The sequence below is a fragment of the Carcharodon carcharias genome, chromosome 3 (genome assembly GCF_017639515.1).
Source record: "Carcharodon carcharias isolate sCarCar2 chromosome 3, sCarCar2.pri, whole genome shotgun sequence".
Classification (NCBI taxonomy): Eukaryota; Metazoa; Chordata; class Chondrichthyes; order Lamniformes; family Lamnidae; genus Carcharodon; species Carcharodon carcharias.
Window position 1 is genome coordinate 74,260,696 of NC_054469.1, and position 19,387 is coordinate 74,280,082.

Consider the following 19,387-nt stretch of genomic DNA (forward strand, 5'->3'; position numbering starts at 1 on the left):
TAACGGCACTGAAGGAGACCATTCATCCCATTGTGCTTGCACCGGCTCTCCAAATGAGAATTATGACCTAGTGCCATTGCCCTGCCTTTTTCCCGTACCCCTTCACATTGTTTCTATTTAAATAATCATCTAATGCCCTCTTGAATGCCTCGATTGAACCTGCCTCCACCACACTTCCAGGCAGTTGTGTGAAAAGGTTTTTTCTCACGTCATATTTTCTTCTTTTGCAATTCTCTTTAAGTCTGTGCCCTCTCGCTCTTGATCCTTTTACGAGCAGGAACAGCTTTTCCCTAGCTACTCTGTCCAGCCCCATCATGATTTTGAACATCTCTATCAAATCTCCTCTTAGCCATTTTCTCTCCAAGGAGAACAATCCCAACCTTGCCATTTTCTCTCCAAGGAGAACAATCCCAACCTTGCCAATCTATCTTCGTAACTGAAGATTCTCATCCCTGGAATCGTTCTTGTGAACCTCTTCTGCACTCTCTCCAATGTGTGCACATCCTTCCTATAATGCGGTGGTGGCCTGAACTGTACACACTACTCCAGCTGAGGTCCAACGAGTGCCTTACATAAATTCAGCACAACCTTCTTGCTCTAGCACTCTATGCCCCTATTAATAAAACCTAGGGTACTATATACTTAATTAACTGCTCTCTCCACCTGTCCTGCACCTTCAATGATCTATGCACAAATACACCCAGGTTTTTCTGCCCCTGTACCCCCTTCAAAATTTCACCCTTTATATTGTCTGTCTGTGTTCTTCCTACCAAATTGCATCACCTCACACTTCTCCACATTGAACTTCATCTGCTACCTATCTGCCCACTCCACCAACTTTGTCTAATGTCCTTTTGAAATTCTACTCTGCCCTCCTCGCAGTTCACAACAATCCCAAGCTTCGTATCGTCTGCAAACTTTGAAATTGTCCCCTGCACGCCAAGATCTAGATCATTAATATATATCAGGAAAAGCAAGGGTCCCAATACTGACCCCTGGGGACCTTCATTACAAACTTTCCTCCAGTCTGAAAAATATCCATTGACCACTACTCTCTGCTTTCTATTTTTCAGCCAATTTTGTATCCACGTTGCTACTGTCCCTTTTATTCCATGAGCAATAATTTTTCTCAAGCCTGTTGTGTGGTACTGTATCAAATGTCTTTAGAAAGTCCATGTACACCACATCAACAGCATTACCCCCATTGATCTTTTCTGTTACCTGTTCAAAAAACTCTAAGTTAGTTAACATGATTTCCCCTTTAGAAATCCATACTGGCTCTTATCAACACATATTTTTCCATGTGACTACCAATTCTATCCCGAATAATTGTTTCTAGAATCTTGCCCACCACTGAAGATAAACTGACTGGTCTGTAATGGCTAGGCTTATCCCTACAACAATTTTTGAACAAGGACGTAATGTTCGCAATTCTCCAGTCCTCTGGCACCTCCCCTGCATCTAGGGAAGACTGAAAAATGTTGACTCTGCCTGACTGCCTTAAACTATTCTAAGTGTCCTGCTGTAACAGCTTTAATAATAGCTTCTAAAATTTTCCCCACGACATGTTAACTAGCTGGTCTGTAGTTTCCTGCTTTCTGTCTCCCTTTTTGAATAAAGGAGTTACGTTTGCTATTTTCCAATCTAATGGAACCTTCACCAAATCTAGGGAATTTCGGAAACTTAAAGCTGACACATCAACTATTTCATTAGCCACTTCTTTTAAGACCCTAGGATGAAGTCCATCAGGACTCGGGGATTTGTTAGCCTGCAGCTCGAATAATTTGCTCAGTACCACTTGTCTGGTGATTGGAATTTTCCTGAGTTCTTCCCTCCTTCCCCCCCCTTCCATTTCCTGATTTACAGCTATTTCTCGGATGTCACTTGTGTCCTCTTAGTGAAAATTGATGCAAAATACTTGTTCAATTCATTGCCATCTTCTTAATTTCCATTATTAATTCCCCAGACTCACTTTCTACAGGCCCAACGCTCACTTTGTTAACTCTTATCTCATTTAAATATCTATAGAAATTCTTACTGCCCATCTTTATATTTCCAACATGCTTTCAATTGTTGCAGTTTGCCTCCTAGATAGGGAGGTAGGCTAAATAGAGCTTACAATAAGTGGACTTCTATTTAGAGTGTGCTTAAGAGAGATCACAGTGTCTTTATTCCTCCTGTAACAAGAACAGTAGCGGAATATGTTTTGCTGTGTTATAGTACTTGCTGTTCATTCATCGATTTTATATAAATAAAATTATCATCTATATTTGATAATATGAATATTGTTTCAATATTGGAGAGGTTTTAGTGGTTATGTTTAAAATTGACATGATATGAATGCCAGCATAAATATCGAAGTAAAGGACATTAGAATTGCTTTATCGTTTGCTAGAATATATCTCACTTAGAAAACATTGTGCACATCGAAGCAATATTCTCTGAGATGATTCAGTTATACCCTAGTTTTCACCAAAGGCAGACAACAATATTTGACATTTAAAAATGAAGTTCAGTGCAATTAAGATAATTCATTAGAACGCAGATGAAACAAAGGGCAGAATTTTGTCCTTGATGGGCGGGCGGGCAGCTGAACTCCGCTGCCGAAACGGGGCCCGCCACCATTTTGAGTGGGAGGGCCAATTAAGGCCCGCCCAGCGGCCTGCCCGACAGCTATGCGCTTCCTGTGCGGGGCGGAGGGGGAAAAGGAATCCCCATCTGTCAAAGTGCGCTCTTTCATGCATGCGCACGAAAGAGCGCACATCTCCCTGAGACCAAGTGCTGTCTCAGGGAGATTACTGACAGGTTAAAAAAAACTCCAAAAATAGAAAAATATTAAAACTATTAACATGTCCCCCTCATGTGAACTCCCTCCCGAACAGCACTGTGGGTGTTCCTGCATCTCACGGACTCCAGCGGTTTAAGAAGGCAGCTCACTCCCACCTTCTCAAGGGCAATTAGGGGTGGGCAATAAATGGTGGCCTAGCCAGTGACGCCCACATTCCGTGAAATAATTTTTTTTAAAATGGCCCTTGGGGTGTTATGCCATGTTAAATGCAAGTAGCTGTTACATTTGACAGATTCCATTAATAGGGTTGTTAGGTCACTGATAATGTACTTTAAATTCTCATCATCTTCCATGTTTGTTTTATTATATCTTATAGTGTTTATCATTATGTTCCTCTGTTCCATTTGTAATACTTCATTTTGAGGCCTGCTTAGCTATTTGAAAAATGTGATGAACTAGTTCTTGACAGCTTCCACTAGACTAATTGTTTTTCCCTAATTTCCAGTTGCTTTTACTGCAGACCAATTCTTCTAAAGCCCTTATCTTAACCCCTTTCACGCACCAGCACAGATTTTGACTTTTGGTTCCTTGGTGGACAAAACTATCATGGTCCAAATGAACATATGAATTAGGAAGAGGAGTAGGCCGCTTGGCCCCTCTAGCCTGCTCTGCCATTCAATAAGATCATGGCTGATCTGAATGTAACCTGAACCTCACATTCCTGCCCCTGATAACCTTTCACCTCCTTGTTAATCAAGAATCAATCTAGCCCTGCCTTAAAAATATTCAAAGGCACTGCCTTTTGAGGAAGAGAGTTCCAAAGAAAAAATTTCTTCTCATCTCTGTCTTAAGCAGTGACCCCTAGTTTTATATTCTCCCACAAGAGCAAACATCCTCTCCACATCCACCCTGTCAATACCCCTTGGGATCTTAAAGGTTTCAATTAAGTCACTTCTCACTTTTCTAAACTCCAGTGGATACAAGCCTAACTTATCCAGCCTTTCCTCGTAAGACAACCCGCCCATTCCTGGTATTAGTCTAGTAAACCTTCGCTGAACTGCTTCTAAAGCATTTACATCTTTAAATAAGGAGACCAGTACTGTACACAGTACTCCAGATGTGTTCTCATCAATGTCCTGTACAACTGAAGTGTAACCTCCCTACTTTTGTAATCAGTTCCCCTCTAAATAAATGATAATGTTCTATTAGCTTTCCTAATTAACTACTGTACCTGCATAATAACCTTTTGTGATTCATTAATGAGGACATCCAGATCCCTCTGAATCTCAGAGCTCTGCAATCTCTCTCCTACTTTTTTATTCTTCCTGCCAAAATGAATAATTTCACATTTGCCCGCATTATACTCCATTTGCCAGATCCTTGCCCACTCACTTAATCTATCTATGTCACTTTGTAACCTCCTTACATCCTCTTCACAACTTACTTTCCTACCTATCTTTGTATCATCAGCAAATTTAGCCACTATTCCTTCGGTCTCTTCATCCAAATCATTTATGTAAATTATAAAAAGTTGAGGCCCCAGCACTGATTCCTGTGGCACACCACTTGTCACATTCTGCTGAACCAGAAAAGGACCCTTTTATGCCAACTCGCTGCTTCCTGTTAGCTAACCAATCTTCTATCCATGCCATATGATTTTCAGAGTGCTCAAACAGCTTATTAGATTGAAAGTCTGATACAATAAGATCAAAGGAAGATAATAAATAACATTCCACGCTAAAAAATCCACAAGTTTCAGAGAACTAAATCATGTAACTCTTGTGGGTACTGACTCCTCTTAGCAGCTCTGGTAAACTTAAACTGGAGATTAGTTCAGGCTAGGTATTCATGAATGGTCTATACCATCCTTAGGTCTATAGATTCAATTGGCCATATATTTAGGATTAAAGCTGTTTTTAAATGGTTACTTTCATTGCTCCACTACTTAATTTTGATTAAGTTGTGCTCCTTAGTTGCTCTATAAGAGCAAGCTTAAGTTGACGATAAAGGTCCCCAATTTTAACTATGTTCAGGTGACTAGGTTTTGAGTAAGTTATAAAATCTTTCTCAAAGAATAGATCTGTGATCACTTTTTTGCAAAGCAAATTGCACTGATGAGAGGTTTCTTGTTTTTGTTTTGTGTATATCAGAAAATGCTAGTTCCATATTACCTAGGCTTAGCATACTGTAAGTTAATTTAGTATTCTGTGTAAAGATTACTTTTCAATTTTTTCAGGCTACCAAGCAGATTGTTTTTTTTTTGACTGGCCTAGCAAAGGACTTCATTGTCATTTTGTGTCATGAACTGTTACAGTGCTGTTTAAAATGCTATGCATTGTTTTGGCACAAATACTGAAACCTTTCTTAGATTATGTTTATAATGTTTTTTTTTTCAAACTTTTGCAAAGCAATATATTGATTGTATGAAGTTTAATTGCTTCTGAAACTTGATATTAAATTATTTTTATTCTACTTTTTGACTATTTTCTTGGGACTCATGCCAGAATCACTTAGAAGATGTTACCCCAAGTGTCACTGCAGTTGCATTGATTTAGGGGTTGGATAGCTCAGTTGGCTGGATAGCTGGTTTGTGATACAGAGTTTCACCAACAGCGCGGGTTCAATTCCCATACTAGCTGAGGTCATCCTTCTCAGCCTCACCTGAGGGATGGTAACCCTCAGGTTAAACTCACCACCAGTCGTCTCTCTCTAACGAGAGAGCAGCCTATGGCTCTCTGGAACTATGGTGACTTTCACTTCATTAAAAAATAAATGTAAATTATTAATAAATATAATACATTTTTTAAAATATTCCATCTTTTTGGTTAGAATTCTTAGTAGACTGTTTTTTCTAAAGATACTTTTTATTTTAAATAAAAACAGTAAGAGCTGGAAATACTCAGGCGTCGCAGCATCTATGGAGAGAGAAATGGTTAATGCTTTGAATCTACGTTTCTCTCTGCAGATACTGCCAGACCTGCTGAGTATTTTCAGCACTTTATTTTTATTTCAGATTTCTAATATTCACGGTATTTTACTTCTTGTTTTAGGACTATTTTTACAAAACCAAAATGAAAATGATAGTGTTACAAAGTAATCAAGGTATTTAAAATTACAAGGGGGAGAATTTGAAAATAGGTTTCTTCGGATAATACTTAATTGTATAAATAGCAACTATTTTATTGTTTTCTAAATTGTAAACTTTGTGCAGGCTTACTAATGTTTTTCTATAATAATTTGATAATTTAAAATTATGAGCATGCTAAATAATGTTATTGAAGTACAAAGTGATCCGAGCAATCCAGACTCTCAACAATAAGATTGCCAGGCCATTTCAGAAGGCAGTTAAGTCACTCAGTTGTATCAAACCACTACAGAAAGAAAGCATTGAGTGTATCTACACCATATGAATGGCAGCAGTTCAAGAAGGCAGCTCACCACCACCTTCTCAAGGGCATTTAGGGATAGGGAATAACTGTTGGCCTTGCCAGGGACACCCGCATCCCAAAAGTGAATTTTTTTAAAAAACCCACAAACCAGCTCTGTTCTCATTTTATTAATTAACATTTACTGATTTTTATTCTAAAGCTATGTACTTAAATCTATAATAAACAGTACATCAAATGCTCACATTTCATTTTTATGGATGGAGATAACTGAATTCACATTTTCACTTTATTTAAGAACATAAGAATTAGGAGCAGGAGTGGGGAAATGGAGATAAGGAGGAATTTCTTCTGAGGGTTGTTAACCTATGGAATTCTCTACCCCAGAGAGCAGTGAAGGCTTGGTCATTGAATATATTCAAGACCGAGTTAGACAGATTCTTGATTGACAAGGTAGTCAAAGGTTATTGGAAGTCGGGGGGTAGGCATTAAGGTGACAAGCAGATCAGTCATGATCTTATCGAATGGCGGAGCAGGCTCAATGAATGGACCCCTGACTCCCAAAACAAAAATAAAAATGCCTGGAAAAACTCAGCAGGTCTGACAGCATCTGTGGAGAGCAACACAGTTAACGTTTCGAGTCCGTATGACTCTTCAACAGAACTAAGGAAAAATAGAAAAGAGGTGAAATATAAGCTGGTTTAAGGGGGGCTGGGGGGTGGGACAAGTAGGGCTGGATAGAGGGCCAGTGATAGGTGGAAATAACCAAAAGATGTCATAGACAAAGGGACCCTGACTCCCAATACGCTTTGAATCCTTTGTAGATCAAGAATCTGTCTAACTCAGTCTTGAATATGTTCAATGACCAAGCTTTCACTGCCCTCTGGGGTAGAAAATTCCATAGATAACAACCCTCAGAGAAGAAATTCCTTCTCAGAAACATCAATTTGCATGTGTAAGCAGTAAAGTATCACCTCAGAAAAATTCGAAATTAATCTTTAGACCCTCACCAAGCTTGACGTACTCAGTTTTGAAATTAATTTCATCATACTTGGGACCAATTTCTGAATTAGCACACATCACATCCAACATAAAAATGCTTAACTGATGTTTGTAATGTATTAATTGTCTTGAATGATTAAATATCAGCATTTTCTCTCCTCTGTTTACCTCATTGTAGCTCTGTCCTCCCTTCTCTTTCTCTTCTCTCCCTATAAATGCACATCACTATGAAAAATCAAAAGAGCAGTTAAGGGTTATGGATAATTAGGGTATACTTTCCTTTTGATAAATTAAACACTTGCACCAAATTATAGTGATTTTTTCCACTGGTCAGTTGAGGGAATTATATTGAAATATATAGATTGTGTATCCGATCACATGATTGACTATTTAAAGCTTAAGTTTTGGAGCATGCCTAAAAATTAAGCTGCTCAGCACTGTTGAAAAATCTTTCATTTAAAATAACATTTAAGCAACCAATGCAAGTATAGCAGCAAATTCTCTCGATGTTCATGTCAATATTTCTGCCTCAAGTAGCATGACAAAAGTATTATTTTGTTTGTTATTTGTGGGATCTTACTGTGAACATATTAACTATGAAGTAAAAACAGAAAATGCTGGAAATACTCAGAGGTCCTGCAGCATCTGTGGAGAGTGAAGGAGAGTTAGGAGAGTTGACGTTTCAAGTTGATTACTTTTAAGGTCATTGTTATGAAAAGTTAACTGTTTCTCTCTCCACAGTTGCTACCCTGAACTGCTAAGTTTTTCCAACAGTTTCTTTTTTTGTTTCAGATTTCTGTCATCAGTAGTATTTTGCTTTTGGCTACAAACTACTGTGGAACATCATGTGAATGGTGCTATAGTTTTTTTTCTGGTGCAGTTTAGTTTGCACTGACATTTGTATCCTTTCATATACTTGTGAAGTCGTAATTGCTTTTAGAAAGATTATAAACTTTTTTTTTGCCATTTGTTGTCTCTGAATAAAATTAGTGATTTAGTTTCAGTTGTGGAGCAATTTTGCTCTTGATCCCTTAGCCAATGGGACCTCAATTGAGATTGTTCAGACTTATTTCATATAGAATTGCTAATTGCTAGCAACAAAGGAGACTTTTATCCCACATGTGGCATCTAAGGATCTAAAATCGTATTCCAGCAATTAAAGTATTTAATCTAATGCTTAATTCAGTCTCCGCAGTATTAATGGGTTATTTTGACATGATTTGAGCATCTGAAGGTATTTTATTTTACTCCCTCTGGTGTGTTTTGTTGCTTTGTTATCCCTTAAATGTAGGAATGCTTCATTCTGATTTTTAATATCTCTTATTCAGGTATTATTGATGGTTACACAGAAGAGAAAGCCAGCTTAGAAAGGCAGATTCATGAGAAAACTGAGATCCAGCATCAGATTGCACAGGAACTCCAGCATACAAGTAGCCGTCTGCATGAGCTAGAAGAAGAGCGACAACAACTTCATCAAGAGAGGGAATTAATCACAAGACAACAGGTTGCAATGAAAGAAAATGCAGGAACTGTGGAGCTCCGTACGTATTGTCTAATTTAAGTGATTTGGATTGCTTATAAATATTCTGGCTCTGGGGCAGGAACACTGGATTCAGATTATCAACTCTTAGAAAGTTAGGAAGCAATTATTTCCACTTTTTTGTTTAGTCTTTTTTTAAACTGACAGAATAAGCTCAAGTTGCCAGTGGGAGAAAATTGTGCAAGTCATATCTATTCCTTTATTTTGAGCCATCAGTTCATTCTTTGTCTCTTGTGTATGTTTTTAGAATTGCCCCTTGTAGATGTCAGCTGTTCCCCTTCTCCCAGCTGAGCACAGAGGCTTATGGTTTCCTATATCTCATGAACTTGTCATGTGCACTAGTTTATTTTCTTTAAACAAATATCCCTTCCATCTTTTTCTCCAGAAAGCAGAAGCCTTATGGATGTATGTTGTTTTATTTACCAGTGAGCCTTTTATCTTTTGCTGCTACTCAGTGCCTTTCCTTGAAGCATGATACGAGAGGTACCTGGCTCACATGCTTGGAGATTCGTCCTGTGATATAAGGAACTCATTGACATTTGGGATAAGTCTATTGAATCTGGAATTGCAAGGTTTTTGACTGCTTGAGTCCAGTTCTCAGTAACATGTTGTAATAGTACTGGAACATCATTCAGTGAAAAGTTTTGTCTTTTTTTTTTCTAGACTTTGAACACATTTCAGTAAAGATGGTTTAGCATGATTGCTTATTAGTGTTCCATCTCAAGACTCCACTTTAGTTGGTTCCCAAAACTGCTTTTGGGGAGCTGAGATTCCTACAAGATTAGGAGAGTCCAAACTGAGGTCTTCACACAACCAGATATTCGTTGGAATGAGTTCCTTTAGGCGCGTTTGTAGAGCTTACGATTCCCAAAATCTGTATAAAGCATATCATTCCAAAGTTCCAGTTTTATTGCAGGTCTTAATGGTTTAACTAGCACACAGAAGAAAATTAGACCATTATTTTCTTCTATTAAATGAGGAATATCTGGGGAGCAAATATTTTCCCTTTCACTATCTTAGTTCATATGTTGACATTCCTTTTTCATTGATCCTGATTAATGATCCTAGGCAATCTGACGACTGGTCTCATAAAATGCTGACCAAAGCCCTTTCAAAAAATTGTGAATATTAATAATCTTTTCTATAAAACGAAACTTGCTTATAACATGCGTAAATGTTATATATTGTCACAACTCACTGGGGATAGTACACTGCAATATGAAGCCCCACTGCTCCCCGAGCCGTGACAAATGTGATAAGTTTGATCAAACCACTTAATTGTTTAACTTAGGTTAGCAGAATACGCGCACCAGGTTTGTAAACTTAATAAGTAAATAACTGTTTATTGAACAAATTGTCTTTAACCAGTGGCAAAAGAAAGAAATATGAGCTGCTAATTTCTAACTCTATAACCTAAATTCTACCCCTCCTTAAATCTCCATACACACACATACAAGACACACAAAAACATGGATTTTAAGGATGGGATAAAACAGTTCAATAGCACCAATTCCGGAGTATAGGATTCGATGGGTTGATTTTAATCGATGCCTTCCAAATTCCTTTCTGTTCTTTGTTGATGACACATGATGACAATTTCAGTCTTTAATTCACCGTTGCGCACTTGCTTTTCAGTGTCTCTAATGGTGATTTTCCCCTTTTCCTCTTGACGAGGATTTTTCAGAGAGCAGGTTGTAGAGATATTATGAAAAAAAAAGCTAGGTATCATTGTAGAATTACTGGAATCTTACACTCACAGGAAAAAGCGGTTTTAGGGCTTTTCTCTTTTCAAACTAGGAGCTTTTTTTCTGCTGCACTGTTGTCACACAAAGCCCTGGTCAGGAGCCAATTAAAATTGCTGTTGCCAGGCAGTTCCCCATTAGACCGGACTTCTCCTTGGCACCATCCTGGCTTTCATAGCACACTGTTCCAGGACAGCAACATTGTATATATCCCTCACACTGTTCCAGTAGACATATCTTTCAAACTGTAGCTATTGAACTTTTAACCCACAGTCCAACAGAAATAAAAAGATATGTTCTTTACAATATGCATAACTTAACACCAATAAATCTTGTTAGGAGAGTGATGTTGAGTAGAGGGAACAATTAGGTAGAACGTTCTATTGTTAACAATATTGGATCAAAACCAATAGAAAAGGTAAAAATTTATTTACATGGAAAAGAAATCAGAGAAAGTCATGCTGAAACTAATTTTGGCCTTAACCCCACTTTCCTGCATGGCCACCACAACAACCCCTCGGCCAAACCCCATTAGTCTTAATTCACTTGTTGATCAATAATCTTTCTAACTTAGTTTTGAATATATTCAACGACCCAGTCCCCTACCCTCTAGGGAAGCAAAGACTAATGACCTTCTGAGAGGAGAAATTCCTCCTCATCTTAGCCTTAAATAGGAGACCCCTTATTTTTAAACTGTGCCCCCTAGTTCTAGATCTCCCCATGAGAGGTAAAATTGTCCAAACATCAACCCAGTCAAGCTTCCTCAGGATCTCATATGTTTTAAATAAATTCTAAATAATGATTATAGGCCCAACCTGCTCAACCTTTCTTCATAAGACAACCCTTTCATTCCAGGAATCAGCTCAGTGAACCTTATCTGAACTGTTTTCTGAGTTCTGAATTGAATTTTGAGGAAAGATTGGAGAAATCTGAGGCCTTCAACCTTGAGGAAGATGACAAACTGAGCATAAACACTTTCATTTATAGAGAAGCTTTAATGTAAATATTGTTGGATGATGTTAATGCATAGTAGGGACTCTAGTTTCCTCTTGGCAAATTAACTAAAATAGGCCCTACAGACTTCATCTGTATTTATCTTATGATCTTGAAATTTTTAAAAAACTGCACATAAAATGGGGTATATTAGCATTAATTTGTATATATTTGTTTTAGCTTTGAATATGAAAATAAATCTCTTGTATAAAGATTTCATGAAAGCCATGAAACACTTTGAGTTGGATTTTGTGGTCATTAGCACAGCGATGGTGCTCGCTGCTGACATTGAATCAATCCAAGCCCTTACATACCATGATCCTCATGGCAAGAATTTCAGTTGCCATGGTTTGAGGATTTTTTCCTGGTGTTCACTGCAGCGAGTCCCATCTATGCTGTGTAGAATGGGCAAAAATTGCAAGTATTTATGAGCGTAGTTTCCAGTCATTGCACCACAAAAATTATATAAAATGGGTTTCTCATTTTATTCGTTTTATAAAATTAAGAATTTAAACATTTTTAAAAGTGTAAAAATTTTGATAGAATTATTTTCATTCATATTTTGAGGAAGTTAGATAATTCATTTTGAAAAGTGATATGAATTGAAACACTTAAAAGGTCTGATAAATCATGCTAAAAGTCAGATTTTACTTTGAACAAGATTTATCAGACTTTAAAAGGTTTCATGTTGACCTTTTAACAAGATTTATCTGATTCCTCTAAAAAGGGATTTACATTAAAACAAGGAGAATGTGAAATAAATCTTGTTTAACATTAAAACAATGAAAAGGTAAGATAAATCTTAGAATATTTAAAAAAAAAGGTTAATGTTCTTTAAAAAATCAACCCATTTTAAAATTTAAACGATCCTTGCTGCTGTTGGCCTCCTCAGTAAATATTTACTTATTGAGAGGAGGGCCCTTAAACCTGGAAACACCAGGTCCAAAATTTTAAAGCGCAAATAATTTGTAATTATTGGACAGTTAGCCTAATTTCAAGCTGGTTCCATACTTTCCATTAGAAACAGCAAACCTTCTCGTGTACCGTTGTTTGGCCCACCACAGCTTCCAGGTTTACAGTGCCGTGTGTGTCACTGTTATTTAGCACCGCTAAATCTTTGTGTTAGCTTTTCATGAGTTTCAATCAGAAGTAGAGCTTAAGAAAACAATATTGAAGACTAATATAATTCAAATCTATTGTGGGGACAAAATTCTCTATGAACAACTACATATTTTGAAATATGCTTTATTTATATGGAATTGGATTTTTTATAATTGCTGGTAAAGTGGTATTTTCTACGTGAACGTATTTACGATATTTAGTCTCTTCATTTTAAGAGCACATTAATTTGAGGCAAACCTTACTGTTTCTTTTAAATATGTATCAAGTTCAACTTTTTATAATCACATTTTTATGTTGCATGTATAATATAACTGTAAACTAATAACTTTACAAAATTCTTTGCTATACTTTCTTCTGTAAACTCACCATTTTCTAAGTTGAAAGCTTTATAGATGGCATCTGAATTACTGTGCTTTTTTGTTCTCCTAGGCCTAGTTGAAGCTGCAGATGCAGCACCAGAAGCAGGTGTGTTTGTATATTGCATGGCCAAGCTGCAATCAGATACTGTACATTTGGAAAATTGAGTTGTACTGATTTCTTTTGGGCTGGATGTTTGCTTTTTTGGCTCTCTAATTGTTAATCTAACTTTCAAATCAATTAATACATCATTATTATAATTTTAGATTTGCTGAAGCATACCCTTAACAAGTTAAGATAAGCATGATGCCCTGTTAATTAATTGATGCAAGAGAAAAGTAAATCATCTTTTTAAAAAAAAAGCAATTGAGACATTTAATAAAGATAAACCATATCTTCTAACATAGTTTCTGAGATTAAATATAACTATTTAAAAATAGAATCCATATAATGCTCTCTCCATTAATTTCATGTTGGGAAAAACAAGCTTTTTAGCACTCTTCAATATAGAGGGATTTTTCTGTTAAAATTTATAATTCAGCGAAATAATAAAACATAACACCTGAAATATTTCTCTTGTACAAAGTGGGGAGAAAATAATGGCTCAGTGCCACTCTTTGTTTTTTAGGATTGATAAAATGTTAAGGGCAAAAGCCTATTGAAGATAATTTGGTTTAACCTCCAATAAGATTTTTTTAAAAAGATGATGGTTGCCATTGGATTCATACTAGCTGTGGAGCATAACTAACATGAGTTCTGCCTTTATCATTTCTGCACTCTTCTAACAACTTGATTGCATAAAATGCTTCTCATGGTTGCGGTTCTTCATTTTTGATACAGAGGTAGGTGATGGGGAGCTTTGGCAAGTCTTTTGGAGACGTCTTGCACAACAAGTATCTTGGGATTGGTTAAACAGTTTATCTTTCTATTATGAACACAACAATTGATAGATTTTTATTTTATGTGCAGAACTACTGGAGGAGACAGAAAAGCTCATGAAGGAAAAACAGGAAGTGCAGCGCCAGGCAGAGAAAGAACAAAATGACCTCACCAAACAGGTGAAAATGCTAGAAAGTGAATTAGAGGAGCAGGTGAACACGGTGATAGAGATGGAACAGGAAAAGAATGCTGAGATTCTGGACTTGCAGCAGCAGATTGTAGCCTTGGAAAAACAACTGGAGAAAAACAGAAAATTTTTGGATGTATGTATACTGTTGATTTTTGTGGTTAGAATTCCATAGCATTTTACAGAGCTTCATGAGATAAATTTCCTTACCTAGGGTATTCTCTTTCAGGAAACATGCATCTGAAAGACTTAGGGCCTTGATTTTAAAGGGTAAAATTGGCTAAAGTTTTCACTGCTCATTATCCAGTTACTCTGTTGAGAAGTGTGAATATTGCTAAGGACCAGATTTGGACCAGTTCTGATGCCCCTCATAAGTGAATATCCTGCTGACACTGTCTGCACTGAAGCATAAAAATACCAACTTGGGCAATGTGCTCAGAGGGATGCTGACTCCTCTGGGATCATACACCATCATGAGTCTCTGTTTAAGAGGAGAAAATTGGTGGTAAAGTATGTCTTTAGCCTTGGGCCAGAATGTGTTCTCTACTTTGGTCAGTGCATAAACTTGTCTATGGTCTTGGCTTCTGTAGAGGACATTTCGAGTCCCAAAGTCAGCAAATTTCTTGAGTATATTCAAAATAGTTTGTGCAAGAATATGTTCTTAAACAATTCTTAAACAAACAAGAGAACAAAGCGCTTTGGATTTAGTAATGAGCATTGAGCCTGAACTAGTCAACAATCTAATTGTAAAGGAACTCCTAAAAGTGACCAGGACATCATTGAATTTGTTATTATGTTTGAGAGGGAAAAAGATGAGTCACGAGTTTATGTTTTAAATTTATTTAAGGTATACTTTGGAGTGATGAAGCAGAAATTAACAGTTCTGCCCAGTCTATTATGGTTAACTGTTTAAACTTCAGGTGAACAGTGGAAGGTGTTCAAAAAACTATTTAGTAGAATGCAAGATTGAAATGTAACCCTAAAAAACAAGAGCTATACTTGTGTGGTTGAAGAGTGTAGATTCATAGATGTTTACAGCACAGAAGGAGGTCATTTGGCTCATCATGTCTGCGCTGGTCAACAAAGATCTGACTACACTAATCCCATTTTCCAGCGTTTGGCCCATAGACCCAAGGCTATGGCAACACAATTGAATATCTAAATACTTCTTAAATGTGACAAGAGTTCCTGACTCAGCCACCCTTTCAGGCAGTGAGTTCCAGACTCTCACCACCCTCTGGGTGAAAAAATTTCTCCTCAACTCTCCTCTTAGCTTTCTACCTCTTACCTTGAATCTATGCCCCCTGGTTATTGATCCCTCTACTAATGGAAAAAGTGCCTTCCTATCCACCCTATCAATGCCCCTCATAATCTTATACACCTCCATCAGGTCCCCTCTCAACCTTCGCTGCTCCAAGGAAAACAACTCCAGCCTATCCAGTCTTTCATCATAGCTCAGACCTCCAGCTGAGGCAGCATCCTGGTAAATCTGCTCTGCACCCTCTCCAGTGCAATCACATCCTTCCTATAAAGTGGTGACCAGAACTGCACACAGTACTCCAATTGTGGCCTGACCAGAGTTTTATACAGTTCCAGCATAACCTCCCTGTTCTTGTATTTTATGCCTCGGCTAATAAAGGCAATTATGCCATATGCCTTTATAACCACCATACCACCTGTCTTGCTTTTTTCAAGGATCTGTGGATATGCACAACAAGGTCCCTCTGATCTTCGATACTTCCCAGGGTCCTACCATTCATAGTGTAATCCCTTGCCTTGTGGCCTTTCACCAGTGTTGGTCAGAAGAGAAATGAGATGTTATAAACCAAAAGAGGGGACTTTTATAGGGCAAAACTGAAGGTTTCTACAAGTCTAGAAAGAAAAAGGGGGTGGATAAGAGTAATGTGGACCTTTTAAGGATGAGCTCATTTGTAATTTAAAGACAGAAAATAGCAGACTTGTTAAATGCCTATTTGTATCGTGGGCTTGGTTCTTAACATGAAAAGAAATATGATGGAAAAAATATACTAATCCTCATCTATTCAATATTTAGAAGATTTCCTTTGAACAAATTCCCATACATAGCTCACTGTTTCTCACAAGCTTGTACATAATCTGTCACATTGTAATTGGAGAATGCCAGGAAGGTCCAGGCCTCTCTTCCTTTGTTCTCTCCAACCAACTTTGCTTGCATTATAGGCTTCCTCAGGGTGCAGAAGGCAGCAATATATTGCCTTGCGTGCTCTCTGTTGCCACCCTTCTGAATTGAAAAAGATTCTACTCCCTCAGCATGCACCAGAAGAAGGGGTAGGAGGAAGAGGGATGGCAGCAATGGCCTTGACTACGAGTGCCACTAGCTGTCAGAGCTCTTACAGTAACTCATTAAAGCACACTTCACCTGAACCATTACAACACATTAATAATCCTATAATTCTAATTACCTTTGTTCTTACAATTATCCAATTGCCCTCTTTCAGTCCAGCCTGATGCATCTTACCTTACTTACACTTCACAAATATAAACATCAACACCAAATCTGGAACGAACAATAAATTTGTTAAACTAATGTTGCAAAACATAATAATTAACAACAATAATTACAATTCAACATTATACAAACCCTTAGTGTCTCTTGTGTGCTCATTTTTTTTATTCCCATGTTCCCATGAATGTGAGCAGCCATCCATTAAGGGCTTTTAAGATGCAATGCACCTGTAGGGAAGTAAGCATGCTGTATCCTGAGAGAGAGCAGCAGATTCCACGCCGCATGAAGCCGTGGCCACTTCCCTTTGACTGCACTTCGGCACTGTGTAAGAAAAGAGTACGGAACTGATGCCACACTCTGGAAGGGCCTGTTGACATTGGTCTATACAGCTAAGGTGGTCGTTGTATGGGTTTCCATTGTAGCAGTGCGCTACCTTTATCATTTTGTCTTCGCACTCTGCTTTTATGCCTTTTTCTTTAGAATGCTGTTATTTCCACCTGGACTCTCCCTTACTGGTTTAAGGTTCTCACTTTTGACCCCTTTATCCTTTCCACTAGGATATTGGTCCCGGCCTTAATCAGATGCAATCTGTCCAGGTGATGAAGCTTTTTTCAGTCCTATTTCTAGCATCACCTGGAACCCCTCCTTCCCACAGTATTATTCCAACCGCACATTTATTTTCCTAATCTGTTTGTGCCTATGCAAATTGGCACATGGCTCAGTTACTAATACAAAGATCACCACTGGTAGTCTCTTAGCAGAACTTTCTTCCTATTTGTCCAATATTGATCAGTACAACTAGTGATTTCTGCTCCTTTTCCAGGTTCCTTAGCAGTCACTTAACCCTCCTTGGTGCATGGTTATTTGTGCAGAGAATACAGTCGATCTAGTGCCCTCTGTAAACCGCATTCAGAGCATCCCAGAAGGTACTGCAGAGGCCACTCCTGAGTTGGTCTCTTTAAGATACCATCTGTGGGTGCTCTTTTAAAGTTAAAGGTACCATGCATTGAAATGAATAGACCATGTGCCAAAAGAATACTTTAAAGGGAACATTGGATCTATTGCCTGTAAAGACAAGCATTCTATTCTGCTGCTCCTCATGATTGCATTCTGTTTTATGGTACTTCAATTAACATTAAAGTCATCCACCCTGCAGCCGCCACCTTTATCCACACAGGTAGTAAGTACATTGTGTCTGTTGGATAGGGCCAGATTCTGGAGTTCCTCCTTTTTAGGTTCCTGCTACCCTCAGGAGCAAATACCCTTTTCCCGTACCTTTATCTTTCTGTGTGGTATGACCCTTATGCAATAAAATCTCCAACTATTACTCACCCCTTGTGTGTTGGAGTGTCTCTAATTCACATTCCAGCTCACCGCCACGGAGTTAAAAAGGCTCAAAACCCTGACCTTTCCCTTAGGTGTGATAAACTGAGTCAATCTCAATGACTGCAATTTCCTACATTCTACAGTCACTATCTTCTATATTTTTTATTTATTTATTGTTTTGTGGTAATTTATTTATTTCCAGAGCTGATTCATCTTTATTAATTAGTATTAGCTAGTGGGTGAATTTAATTTGAATTGTCTTAGTTAAATTGCTTTTACTGTTTAGCTAGCCCATTTATTTATCTTGATTGTCAGTTTTATTTTTTTTTATTATATGCTTAAAGCCATAAGGTTTTGGGTTTTCTCTCTTGTTTATTTATTCTTAGTTTTTTAAGTTAGCCCTTTAATCCATTATAATAACTAAAGTGTGAATAATAATTGAACACTTCACTTTTGTTCCTCAATTAATTTACTTGCCACCTTCTGCCTCATCAGCACAAATCCCCATTATAGAAGTCAGCACTCTGTTCCCAGCTGACATTGCTGTTCTAATGGCCCAAACTTTCATCATTAAAACTCTTGGACTGCACACTCAAATTTTGTAGGGGTCTTGCTTCATTGGCTGTTCCCTACCCATCAGACGTCTCAATGGAAGTTGTGTGAACAGCACAATTATTGGGTCACTTTGGTATACATTTGTCATCTTAGGCAGTGCTTTGGAACTGAGGATATCTTGCTTCCACCCTGGTTCAGTAGGTTCTGAGGTGGCTGATAAGTCCGCTGTGCGAACTGCAGACTCTGACACATGTGGAGTAGGTGATGCTTTGAGGGTCGGTCGGATGAGTTGTTGGAATGTTTCTGCACTGTCTTTGAGGCCTTGATTTCACCTCTGCGTGTTTCTAATGAAGTCTCTCTGCCTTCCTGAATGAACCTTCTGCATTTTGGCTGGTCACAAACCAGGGACTCCTGTGAGTTGGCGGGATGTTAGTCTTCTTCAGAGATGCTTGAGGACTTCCCTAAAGCACTTCCATTGCCTTCCTGAGAGTCTCCTGCCATGACTGAGTTCTGAGTAGAGCAATTGCTCCAGGAGTTTCATGTCAGGCATAGAAGTACATGTCCGGCCCAGCTGAACTGATTCTGAGTGATTAGCACCTTGATGCTCAGCAAGTTAACTTTGTAGAGTATGCTGCTGTTGGACTGATTTTTTTTTTTGCTACTGCATTTGAAGAATCTTGCGAAGGCACTACTGTGGTACTTCTGTAGTGTTTTGAGGTACCTGGTGCAGGTTGCCCAACATTCTGGGTTATATAGGAATGCAGGGATCCCTACTGCCCACACCCATGAATGAATTAAAAAAGGTATACTGAATTTTTGGCCTCTATCTATAACAGATTTATTATTTGTAACCTTGGTTCGATGTGGAGAAAGTTGCAATTAATGCTGTATATTTAGAGTTTGGTAGCTGACGTTAGAACTACATCAGTATGAAAACCATGTCTTTTGATTGTTCATTTTTTTGATAAATAAATTTAAAATTGAAAGCAAACTGATAGTACAGTAACTATCAGCTGAATCAATGC

General features: G+C 37.9%; 1 protein-coding gene across 5 annotated transcripts in view; it reads left to right on the forward strand.

Annotated features, from left to right (window-relative positions):
- akap9 (A kinase (PRKA) anchor protein 9) overlaps positions 1-19,387 on the forward strand; it is a 289,385-nt gene that overhangs the window by 171,944 nt on the left and 98,054 nt on the right. For 4 of the 5 annotated variants that reach the window (XM_041183274.1, XM_041183275.1, XM_041183277.1 and 1 more), the window contains exons 25-27: positions 8,505-8,717; positions 13,003-13,038; positions 13,900-14,132. In XM_041183274.1, the coding sequence (XP_041039208.1) occupies positions 8,505-8,717; positions 13,003-13,038; positions 13,900-14,132 (482 nt within the window). The remainder of the gene's footprint in view (positions 1-8,504; positions 8,718-13,002; positions 13,039-13,899; positions 14,133-19,387) is intronic. The other variant, XM_041183278.1, reaches the window with a different exon arrangement.